The 12,226-nt window shown below is 48.1% G+C and overlaps 1 protein-coding gene across 1 annotated transcript in view; it reads left to right on the top strand.

Moving 5' to 3' along the window:
* The first annotated feature begins 1,830 nt into the window (after positions 1–1,830).
* Positions 1,831–12,226, top strand: part of CDCA7 (cell division cycle associated 7) — a 28,408-nt gene continuing 18,012 nt past the window's right edge. Inside the window, exons 1-3 of the mRNA XM_075317347.1 lie at positions 1,831–1,935; positions 8,912–9,037; positions 9,485–9,583. Coding sequence (XP_075173462.1) covers positions 1,915–1,935; positions 8,912–9,037; positions 9,485–9,583 — 246 coding nt within the window. The 5' untranslated portion in view covers positions 1,831–1,914. The remainder of the gene's footprint in view (positions 1,936–8,911; positions 9,038–9,484; positions 9,584–12,226) is intronic.

Below are 12,226 nucleotides of genomic sequence, written 5' to 3' on the forward strand. Positions count from 1 at the left end.
TCTGTAGTAACTAGTCACCGGCCCACACTGTAACACCACCACCACCAATGGTTTGTCTGGTAACTACAGTGGCTGATGCATAGTGCTCTCCTTAATCGTTGGCGGGCATAATTTCTGCAAAGCGTTAACCGACTTTCATCAGTGAACAGCACTGAGGCCACTGGTCCCTCATCCAGCAAGACAATGACCCCTGTGCCTGGTGGTGGTGTCAGGTACTTTGCAGGTCATCTAGCACAGGGTTCCCCAACTCCAGTCCTCAAGGCCCACCAACAGTGCATGTTTTCAGCATTTCCTTAGCATTGCATTGCTGTTGGAACCAGCACCTGGGCAGGTAATTACATTAACACCTGTGCAATACTAAGGAAATCCCAAAAACCTGCACTGTTGATGGGCCTTGAGGACTGGAGTTGGGGACCTCTGATCTAGCACACAGAACACGCTGAGGTAAATGGTTTTGATTGGTCTGACGTGACACTTGGGTGCCTCTCAGCTCCCTTAAATGTGCCTGGAGTTGAGTGGTATTCATCATGTTCCGAAGGGCATTGTTCACAATGAAGCATCATCAGTGTGGAGCGTGGCCAAGGGACAATCACGTGTCTGCCTTTCAGGATGCAGGATGGGGGAGATTATTACAGTATGAAGGGAGGGGGGCAACACAGGAGGATTCATAATGCTATAAGGGCCTATATCGAGGGGGGGGGCATCAGACCAACATGTGGGGGGGGGGGATTGTCCCAACATGTCGGGGGGCATTGGACGAACATGTGGAGAAAGGCATTGGACCAGCATGTGGAGGGGCAACATGTGGGGGGGAGCGACATCGGACCAACATGTGGAGGGGTGCATCAGACCAACATGTGGAGGGGTGACATCAGACCAACGTGGGGTAGGCATCGGACCAACATGTGGGGTGGGCATCGGACCAACATGTGGGGAAGGGGCATCGGACCAACATGTAGGGAAGGGGCTTCGGACCAACATGTGGAGGGGTGCATCGGACCAACATGTGGAGGGGGGACATCAGACCAATATGTGGGGTAGGCATAGGACCAACATGTGGGGTGGGAATCGGACCAACATGTGGGGTGGTCATTGGACCAACATGCAGGGGGCCCATTGGACCCTAGTTGTGTCACTGGGCAGCGGCATACACTGTGGTCTCCTGTGTCCGCCAATGAAGCGATAGTTTTCTCCATCTTATCATGCTTCCACTTATTTGTGAGACTCACGCCCGTGTGGACGGTGCGCAGGGGCCATAAGGCTCCTCGGTGCTGACGGGCACAGACTCTGTGATGCTGCACCAGCTACTCAGAGAATAGAACGTAGAGGGGGTTTTATTTACTCATGGGATGACAACTAAGAAAAGGTTGTCCCATTGCGACACATTGACATTAATAATGGTGGTGCAGCTGCAAAAAAAAAGGGACTTTATAAAGTCCACTCATTATAACTTTCAGTTATGAAATCTGAAATCAGGTAAAAAAAAAGTCATGTTTACTTCACAAATGTAATTATACTCTCTCCATGAAGATTCTGGTGGCTGTTGTATGGTACATATGTGTGTGTGTCATGTCTGGGCACAGAGCTGCTGCCCGCACTCAGTCACTGCCTCCTCCACACTACATTTCCCGCCAGCGCTGACTGACTCCTCTCTGACCCTGCAGCAGAGGGCAGGGCACCCCGTGCCACAGGAGCGCTCAGCCACGCCCCCTCTCGTACAGCTCAGCAGAGCAGCTTGCAGCCACGCCCCCTCCTAGCCGCCCTCCTCATACATCTTGTTTTGAGTCGAAACCACGCCCTGTTATTGGTCACGCCCACACACGCTAAACTTTTTCGCGGGGAAATTTTCGCGCGAAATCAGAGTACAGTACGAGTCCAGCTGTGTGCGCATCGTCTCCGGTCACTGCGAGCATCATGGATCCCTTCAAGCTGCAGGTGAGCTCAGTGACCGATGCTGCACGTCCACGCTGCGGGATTAGTGTGCCGGTCGTGGGTCGTCTTTGTCGTTTTTTGCATTTAGACATTTTTATCCTTGAGGGTTACTTTAATGTTGCAAACGGAGGTCGGTAGTGCAGGGTGGAAATGAGGGACGTGCCGTGACCGGAGCCGCCGGGACACGTGGTGCTTGCCGCCCGGTGGGGAAAGGGTGTGTCACGTGATCCAGGGGTGAGCGCGGGAAATGCGACCGACCTGTGCAGCTGTGAGGAGACTAGAACTCCCAGCATGCTGAGGGGCAATGCGACCCCCTGTGCAACAGCACAAGAACACGTGCTGTATACTGCACCTAGGTGTTTGTCCCCTGAGTGCAGAGGGTCCAGTCTGCCCCCTCCATGGACTCCTCAGGGTTTGTTCACACAATGTTTTCTCAGGCGGTTTCTGCTCTGAAAACTACTTGGGAAAAAAAGTGCTAAATGCTGAATAAAACGCATGCCTTGCAGCGCTGGGGTCCTGGGTGCTAGTCACACTAAGGACAACTTCTGCAAGCAGTCTGTATGTTCTCCATGTGTTTGCGTGGGTGTTCTCCGGTTTCCTCCCACACTCCAAAAACATACTGATAGGGAACTTAGATTGTGAGCCCCAATGGGGACAGTGTTGCCAATGTATGTAAAGCGCTGTGGAATTAATAGCGCTATATAAGTGAAAATATGTGTGTAAAAACAACAAAAAAAAAACCCCACTGGCTGCTTCTGTGTTCAGTCAATTTGTATTTCTATAGCGCCAACATATTCCGCAGTGCTTTACAATTCAATTCAGAGGGGACTTGTACAGACAAGACAACACACACCAGGGGGAATGAGGGCCCGTGAGGAAATGGGGGAGGCGTAAAAGGAAACCATAATTAAAGTGCTTGTCATATAAGATCCGGCCATCAGTATAGGAAATAACGCTGCACGATACGGTCACCAACCAGTATTTGTAAAAGCACAGATACTCTATATTTATATAGCGCCAACATATTCCAAAGCGCTTTATATAAATCATCACTATCCCCATTAGGGCTCACAATCTATATTCCCTATCTGTATATCTTTGGAGTGTGGGAGGGAAGCCACGCAAACACGGGGAGAACATGCAAACTCCTTGCAGCTGTTGTCCTTGGTGGCATTTAAGCTCAGGACCCTAGTACTGCAATGCTAACCACTGGGCCACCATACACTGCTAACCACTAATACAAAGAGCCACCGAGAGAGAGAGCTGGAAATAGAGTGAGGTGATAGGACAGGCTAAAGGTGTCATGAAAAAGCAGGCCAAAGGTGAAGTAAAGCGGTTCTCCAGGAATGGTCCAATGTGCCACCGGCTATTGAGAGATACTTATTAGTGATGAGCGAGCACCGCCATGCTCAGGTGCTCGGTGCTCATAACCAGTAGGTCAGACACTTGGATGGAGGCGACTCGACTACTGTGTATAATGGAAGTCAATGGGGAACTCAAGCATTTTCCTGAAGATCTTGCAGAAAAATGCTTGAGTCCCCCATTGACTTCCATTATACTCCAATCACGTCCAACTGCTCGTCGCGCCCCATCCAAGCTTCGCAATGCTCGCTCATTACTAATTATTAAGGCTTCTCTCTATTTTCTTCAAAAAACCCCAAAAACTGTTTAACACTAGAACTACTGAGGTAGTCATTTTGACTACTTGCACCATGTATTTCTATATAGGTGTCACGAGTCCAGTAGTTCTAGTGTTAACTCAATGTTTTTCTCCTCCCAAGTGGACCCCATAATAACCAATAGGCACTTCTGATGCAACATGTTGCTTCTGCACAAAGACATGCGTGATGCCCGCTGGGCTTCTGTTGCCTTCTCTTCTCACTCCAGATATTGAATTGACAAGTAGCAGAATAAGGGCAGACCAACCCATTCTTAAAGGGAACCTGTCAGCAGAAATGTCCCCTAAAACCTAACAGATTCCCTCTCTGCAGCTCCTGGGCTGCATTCTATAAAGGTCCCTGTTATGATTGTGCCCACTTTCTGACCGAAAAAAAGTGTTTATAAAGTTGTACCTTTTTGGCTTCTGATTCTGTAAATCCGTCACGGGGGCGGGCTGCCTGATGGCCGTTATTCTGCCCCCTGGTCCTGTATGCCGCCCCCATCGCTGATTTCAATACTTCTGGACGCCGCCCACTGCTCCAGCCATCCCCGCGCATGCCCAGTGCCCATCTCTCGGGGATGAGCACTGTGCCCAGCGTCACGTGCACGCAGGGTTAAGATTATGGGCGGTGCTGTGATGTTTATTCCTAAGCAACCGCCCATAATCGCGGGACCGCGCTTTCGGTGTAGTCACTGCTCCGCGCTCTTCCCATCTATTTCCTGCCTCGGGGCAAGATGGGAAGGAGGCGAAGTGAGGTCAGCAGCAGCGCGCTTGCGCAGAAAGAAGCAGGCCGAGGGGGAAAGCGCGGTCCCGCGATTATGGGCGGTTGCTTAGGAATAAACATCACAGCACCGCCCATAATCTTAACCCTGCGTGCACGTCACCAGCGGTGACGCTGGGCACAGTGCTCATCCCCGAGAGATGGGCACTGGGCATGCGCGGGGATGGCTGGAGCAGTGGGCGGCGTCCAGAAGTATTGAAATCAGCGATAGGGGCGGCATACAGGACCAGGGGGCAGAATAACGGCCATCAGGCAGCCCGCCCCCGTGACGGATTTACAGAATCAGAAGCCAAAAAGGTACAACTTTATAAACACTTTTTTTCGGTCAGAAAGTGGGCACAATCATAACAGGGACCTTTCTAGAATGCAGCCCAGGAGCTGCAGAGGGGGAATCTGTTAGGTTTTAGGGGACATTTCTGCTGACAGGTTCCCTTTAAAGGGAACCTGTTTGGTGCAATATGCACTCAGAACCACGAGCAGTTCTTGGTGCATATTACTACTCCTTGCCTAACCGTCCTTGTATACACTAGCATAGAGATCTTTAAAAAAAAAAAAAAGTATTTCTAAAGATCCTATATGATATGCTAATGAGCGCAGGGACTAGTTGCGAGGCGTTAGATCCCTTGACTAATCTACCCTCTTAGCATGTTAGCACGCCTACAGGGGCATACTAACATGCTATTAAATGCCCATTGCCCAGTGTCATCAGTGGTGACGTATGTACCGGTGTTCGCTGTGACCGCTGATCTGAATGTCTGGCACTTTCGGTCATGTGTAGTAGACCTTTATGAAGTTGGGACGTGTACACCTGGCTTCATACTGCGCATGACCGGAAGTGCCCGGCATTCAGAGGCGCGAACACAGGTACATGCATCACCGCTGGTGACGCTGCATTGAATAGCATGTTGGTACACCCCTGTGGGAGTACTAACATGCTAAGAGGGCGGACTAGTCGGGGGATATAACGCCCTTGTGACTAGTCCCTGTGCTCATTAGCATATAATGAAGGATCTCTAGAAATAATTTTTTGAAAGATCCCTTTATCTATGATACTATAGATACAGGGACGATTAGGCAAGGATTAGCATTATACCTAGAACTGCCTGTTTTTTCGGGCTCCATATTGCATCTGACCGGTTCCCTTTAAAGGGTGTTTTCCCAAACTGGACATATATTAATGGGGGTTTACGCAGATCTTGTAAATGGGTCACACATTATGCTGGAGCTCAGGGGTCTCCATATCCCCCTGGTGAGGCAGAGGACTGTGTGTGCACGGCTGTGGCCTGGGGGCCTCCGTTTCTCACATAGGTATTGTTACCAGTGGAGGGACCCTCGCCTCTCAGCTATTTATGGTATATTTTGGCTATGTGATAAATGTCCATGTTGAGAAATCTCTGTAATATGGATTCATATTGAAGAGGTTTTCTTCTGCCCTTTGGAGTAATAAAAAAAAAAATAATAAAAATTCCAGAGCTTCTCGCCGTCAGGACTTGTCCCTAATTTTTCTTTGCGTCGTACCGTGCGGCATCGTGCCAGCAAATCCCATCTTCTGTGTGTGATCCTCCCCGCTAGAGCCTAGAGGCGCACTTTATGTATCCTGCACTCCGCCTTGTCTTTATACAGGTCTCTTTTATAGAAGGGGAGGGAACAGTCGCCCTACTCCATGTAATCCAACACCAGTCTGAAGTATAGCATATATAATATCCTCTTGGCACCGGATGTAAATTGCTAAAGTTTTTTTTGTGCAGAAAATAGCATTTTGCTTCCAAATTTTGAGGCGGCTGCTGGCAATGAGACTTAACGTGATTACAAAATGTAGTAAGAAAACCATAAACTGTTAAAGATTTATAAAAAGAAAACTATATTCGGGGAAGTGCAGACGTGCGGATATTCTACCCCTGAATACTGTTATTGCAGCAGTAAGTTCTGTTAACACCTGCTTCCGGTACCGGAGATCACGGTGATCTCCAGCTCCTGTATTGTATTTCCTCCTGTATTGTATTAGTGTACAACCTAAAGGGGTCACTGAAGAGTGCAAAACAAAATGTAGCACCAAGTGCCAAAATGTAACCTTGAGACTAATCTAAAAACAAAACCACATTTCATCTAGTTTATGGCTGCTGTTTTTAAAATCAGTTAGAAATCCAGAAAAGTCTACAGAATAACAATATAAATGATACAGATGGCATCTTAAGTGGATTCTAAATTTTAGTTTTATTTTGTTTTAAGACACGGTCGCTTACGTGGGTTTGATAAGCAAATTGGAGAAAAAAATAAGCATTCCTTCATATTTTATTTTTTGCAAATGATAGATGGCCATACACGTTCAAATGATTTTTATTAGGTTTTGTAGTTAACAAATCTTGAAATCATGCGTTAGAAAATTTAAGGACATATACATAGTAATATCAAGGTTAGGAAAATTCACATATTTTGATAGATGGCCATACACATTAGGTTACTGTCAGCTAAACACTATTTGACCCTAAATACACAGATGTTTTGAAGGGAACCTGTCAGATGCAATATGCACCCAGAACCACGAGCAGTTCTGGGTGCATAATGCTAATTCCTGTTTAACTGTCCCAGCCTATACTAGCATAAATAAAGAGATATTTAGAAAAAGTATTTCTAAAGATCCTTTATGATATGCTAATGAGCGCAGGGACTAGTTGCAAAGCTGTTGGTTCCTGCTGTCATTCCGCCCTCTTGGCATGTTAGCATACCCATAGGGGTGTGCTAACATGCTGTTCAATGCCCATTGAATAGCGTCATCGGCGTTGATGCACGTACCTGTGTCTGCTGTAGCCGCTTCAGAACATCGGGCTGTGCATGATCAGAATGCCCCACACTTCCAGTCATGTGCACTAGACCTCTCTGAAGCTGGGATGCGTATACCCGGCTTCACAGTGCGCATGACCGAAAGTGCCGGGCATTCTGATAAGCGGTGACAGTGGACACATGTACGCGTGTCTCTGCCAATGATGACGCTGGGCAATGACGTGCTAACATGCCAAGAGAGCGGACTAGTTGGGGGAAGTAACGTCCTTGTGACTAGTCCCTGCACTCATTAGCGTATCATAAAGGATCATTAGATATACTTGACGCATCTATAAGGGATAAGCAGGTTACCATACAAAACACCCCCCAACCATATCTACTTAAATAAAGACTAGAACCACGACTTTATTGCAGGAATGGCCACAGTTTTATTTAAACCGTATATATGTATACCAAAACTCGTGGCTCAACATGCCACTCAATTGTTAACCTTATACATATATACCCGTATAACCAGAAACACCGATAGATCTGTCCGAGAGGCCAACCATCATTCATAACCCCCCGGCCGTAACCTCCAAACCGGCCCAGAGGACCACCTCGGCCGTGACCACCCGGCCCAAGGTGAGGGGTAACAACGTTCCATCGTTAATTACCCCTTCCCAGAACCTGCGGGACCTCCGCCCACAAGTTCCCATCCAATCCGAAGCCACTCCCCTTGAGCGACTTCGCACCAACAAACCGACTGTCGGTACTCCCAACCTCTCTGACGGACCTATCACCCCGCTGTGACAACAACAACTTGGCAAATCAACCTTGTATTCTCCAGTCTTTCTTTTTTATTTTTTTTTTTTTTTTACATACATATACATCAGGGCGGGCGGGTGGGACACAACTTTTCAGCGACGAAAGGGGAGGTAATCAGTACACCCCCCTCTCTTATACCTCCCACAAACCCCCACCCCTTCCCTGCTCCCCTCCAATCCCCCTAAAGCTCCCTTCCACCAATCATATAGACCCAACTATCCCCTATCCCAGATAAACCAATTAACCCCCTCCTAACCTTGCACCCTCCCGATCGTCATGGGGTCCATTCACCCCTATGGGGCTCACTGCCCTTCTTTTTTTAAAGATCCCTTTATCTATGTTACTAGATACAGGGACAGTTAGGCAGGGATTCCAGAACTGCTCGTGGTTCTCAGTGCATAGTGCACCTGACAGGTTCCCTTTAATGATGGGGAAAGAAGCTGCTGCTTGACTGGCTTCTCTTCCGTGAGATCAAATGATAGGGTAGATCCAGCATGCCCAATCTTTCTTACCCCTCACAAATGTAGGTCTAGGGGTATGTTTCGCCTTGCGGAGACCAAAAACCTGATGTACGGACTAGTAGGTTATGCGATTGTTCGCACATGGTTATACAGACTTTATCGCAGAAAACTATGAAGGTTTCTAATGGGATTTATGCATTGCAAAGCCCGGTAGTTAGCGGCAAGCATTATTGGAGAGGATTAGTTCCCGAACAGATCTGTGACAATATAAACTGCAAATCATCAACTAAAACCTGAAATTGTAAATTGAATTTCTGCTGCAGATTCAAGAGCAAGTATATAAATTGGACTTTTTGAGAGAGGATAGCAGCTGATCCGCATTTCTCGGCGGCGGACCCTACACATTTGGTCCGACACCCGCGGCGTTTACTTTTTTGTTTTTTAAAAATATTTAACTGCTTTTATTTTTTTCTTTATTTTTCTTTGCAGAGCACTGAACTTTTAAAACCGAAAAATCTCCAGAAATTTCGTCATGTGAAATTAATCTCCATGGAGACCTCATCATCTTCCGATGACAGTTGTGACAGTTTTGGCTCTGATAATTTTGCAAACACAGTAAGTGTGGTAGAAGCATGCTCGGGAACTGTGCCTTCCACGCTGGAAATGCAAGTAATGTGTTGTGCTTGATTAGAACCTGCATGCTTCTGCTAACATTTCTATAGAGCGCTTATGAATATACACCATCTCCTGTAATTTCATTTTACTTTTTGCTGGCGGGTCTAGGTAGTAATTGTTGGGAGTAGATTATCTACTTATTCTCCCCTTTGAAATGTCACCTGACCTAAGATGCTTGATGATTGCCATAACTGCTCTGAAATGGTTATTAAACCTCGGCCATTTTCTTAGTAACAAAAGCTATTCTTTCATAGTGCACTTGTAAATGCGATTTTCACTCTGAGCATTTTATGGAAAATTACTAAGCTTAAAGTGTATATATACATTTTTTTTTTCTTTTCTTTTTTTTTTTTTTTAATTTTTATTTCTCTCCCTCACTCTTGTCAGAAAAACATGTTTAGAAAAGGCACAAGTGAAAAGCTGGCCACAATCTTCTCTCAGGATTCAGATTCGGAATCATTTTGTGGGTTTACAGAAAATGACATGGTGAGTAGTGTGTGTACATTTTATATATAATTTTATCTATATACCGAATTTTTCAGATTATAAAATACACTTTTCCTCCCCAAAATTTGGTAGGGAAATGAAGGGTGCATTTTATAAGCCGAATATAGCTCAGGCTGCTTTCACACATCCGGCTTTTCTTCACTTTGTCGGATCCGGCACGCTCCCGTACAGTGTATACAGTACAATGGCTGCACGCTGCAACTTCCTGGTCACATGCTCCGGTCACATGACCGCACGTGACCGGAGCTTGTTGCGTGGCCATTGTACTGTATACACTGTACGGTAGCGCGCTGGATCCGACAAAGTGAAGAAAAGCCGGATGTGTGAAAGCGGCCTTACCCGGGAGGGTGGTGGAGAGGGGTCACAGGAGGCAGGGGCGATGCTGCGGGCTGTGCTGCATAGGGTGCAGGTACTCTCTGTGGGCGGTGAGGGTTTCAAATAATGGCACTTGGAGTTGGCACGTGCGCAGATGGCGATCTCGGCTCAAGGTCTTATCTGCGCATGCGCCGCCTCTGGCCCACTGGATGTCCCAGCAGCAGACTTAAGAAAATGGCTGCCAGAGGTAGTGCATGCGCAATGAGATCTCCGCTCGTCATTGATGCACCAACTCCAGCTGACATTTTTTTATTTTATTTTTTTTGAAGCCCGCACCGTCAATAGTTTCTGGAGCAGCATCACCCTGCTCCACCACTTCTGATTCCCCATTTCCTCCCAGATAAAATTAAAAAAGCCTATCCTCTTCTCCCGTACCGGCGCCGTTCCAGCTGTGTCGCGGCCCTCCTTCGTGGGGCTCACGTGACCTCATGCGAGCCCTGCACCCAACCAACGCCGGCTTCTCTTATGTCTGCCCGCCTTTTCGACACAGGGGCAATCAACCGGAAATAAGCCGCAGCGCTCACTTCCTGTTGATTATCTTGTTTGTCTGAAGGCGATAGACAGAAGCCAGTGCTGATTGGACGCGGGGCTCGAATGATGTCACGTGAGCCCACAAATGAGAACCACGACACTGCTGGAACGGTGCCGGTACGGGAGGTGAGTGTAGCCTTTTTTAATTTCATCTCGGAGGAAATGTGGAATCAGAAGGGGTTGTCCTAAAAGTGGACAACCCCTTTAACAATGCCTGATTGTAAAAATAAATTTGGCTGTGAATATTTCAAGAAGATAAACTAAAGTTTTATATCTCGCTATGAAACGTCTGAGAATTGCATAGCCGTAGCTGATGTGCAGACCCTGCCCAAATGACAAGTTACTGACTGTTTACGAGCAACATGATTTCTTTCTTTTTTTTTTTTTTTTTTTTTCAAGAAATATCTAAGATCCACTTAAGTGTGTAAGTGTGAATTATTAACTGTTTTCTTCGGCGCTCCATTGGGAGACCCAGACGATTGGGTGTATAGCACTGCCTCCGGAGGCCACACAAAGCAATTACACTAAAAAGTGTAAGGCCCCTCCCCTTCTGGCTATACACCCCCAGTGGGATCACTGGCTCACCAGTTTTCTGCTTTGTGCGAAGGAGGTCAGACATCCACGCATAGCTCCACTGTTTAGTCAGCAGCAGCTGCTGACTATGTCGGATGGAAGAAAAGAGGGCCCATACTAGGGCCCCCAGCATGCTCCCTTCTCACCCCACTTTATGTCGGCGGTGTTTGTAAGGTTGAGGTACCCATTGCGGGTACGGAGGCTGGAGCCCACATGCTGTTTTCCTTCCCCATCCCCCTGAGGGGCTCTGAGGAAGTGGGATCTTACCGGCCCCCAAGCCCTGAGGCCGGGCTCCATCCACAGACCCATGGAACCTGCTGGATACGGAGCTGGGTACCGTTCAGGGACAAGGCCCTGCGACATTAAGGTACTCTGTGTCCCCGTATGTACAGGCCGCGCACATTCCAGACTTGCTGGGTGTGCTAGTGCGCCGGGGACAGTAGCGCTGAGCGCTGGGGTTACAGTCACTACAGTTTTTCTGAGTGACTTTATGTGTTGGGGACTGCCGCGCCGGCCGCCCCTAGAGCGGCGGCGCGGCTGTGACTTGTAGTGCGCCGGGGACTTAGCGACGACCGTGCTTTTACGACGGCGTCGCTTATAAATTTAGTCCCCGGCTTCTGCGGCCTTGCTCCGCTTCGTTCCCGCCCCCGCCCTGTCAATCAGGGCAAGGGAGAGACGCTGTTCGATTCATCAGCGCCGAGGGCTGGAGCCTTATTTACATGCTCCAGCCCTCTCACTGAGCACAGTGGGACGCAGGTTTCCCGCTCTTTGTCTGCACACGCCCAGGGCCCGCCCCTCTCCACAGGACGCCGGCAGCCATTCCTACAGGCAGTCTGGCTGGAGAACGGACACAGGCTCTGGGAGACCGGACACAGGCTCTGGGAGACCCAGACAAGGGATTTCTGGCGACCACACACCCGCGTTAAGCGGGCGGTAAGCAGCACTTAAGTGCTGGCCCCACTAGTGCCACAGTGTGATATTTGTGTACTTTTTTCTCTGTACCATATATATATATATTTTGCACTGTAAGGTCGCTTCTTGGCTGTATACCCCAATTGCTCTGAGGAGACGACAACATGTCATCTGCAAAACGCAAGGGTGCCAAGACACAGGCTGTGAGCGCTGCTTGTGCCGCTTGTGGGG

This window comes from Anomaloglossus baeobatrachus, chromosome 7, assembly GCF_048569485.1.
Source record: "Anomaloglossus baeobatrachus isolate aAnoBae1 chromosome 7, aAnoBae1.hap1, whole genome shotgun sequence".
NCBI classification, from domain to species: Eukaryota; Metazoa; Chordata; class Amphibia; order Anura; family Aromobatidae; genus Anomaloglossus; species Anomaloglossus baeobatrachus.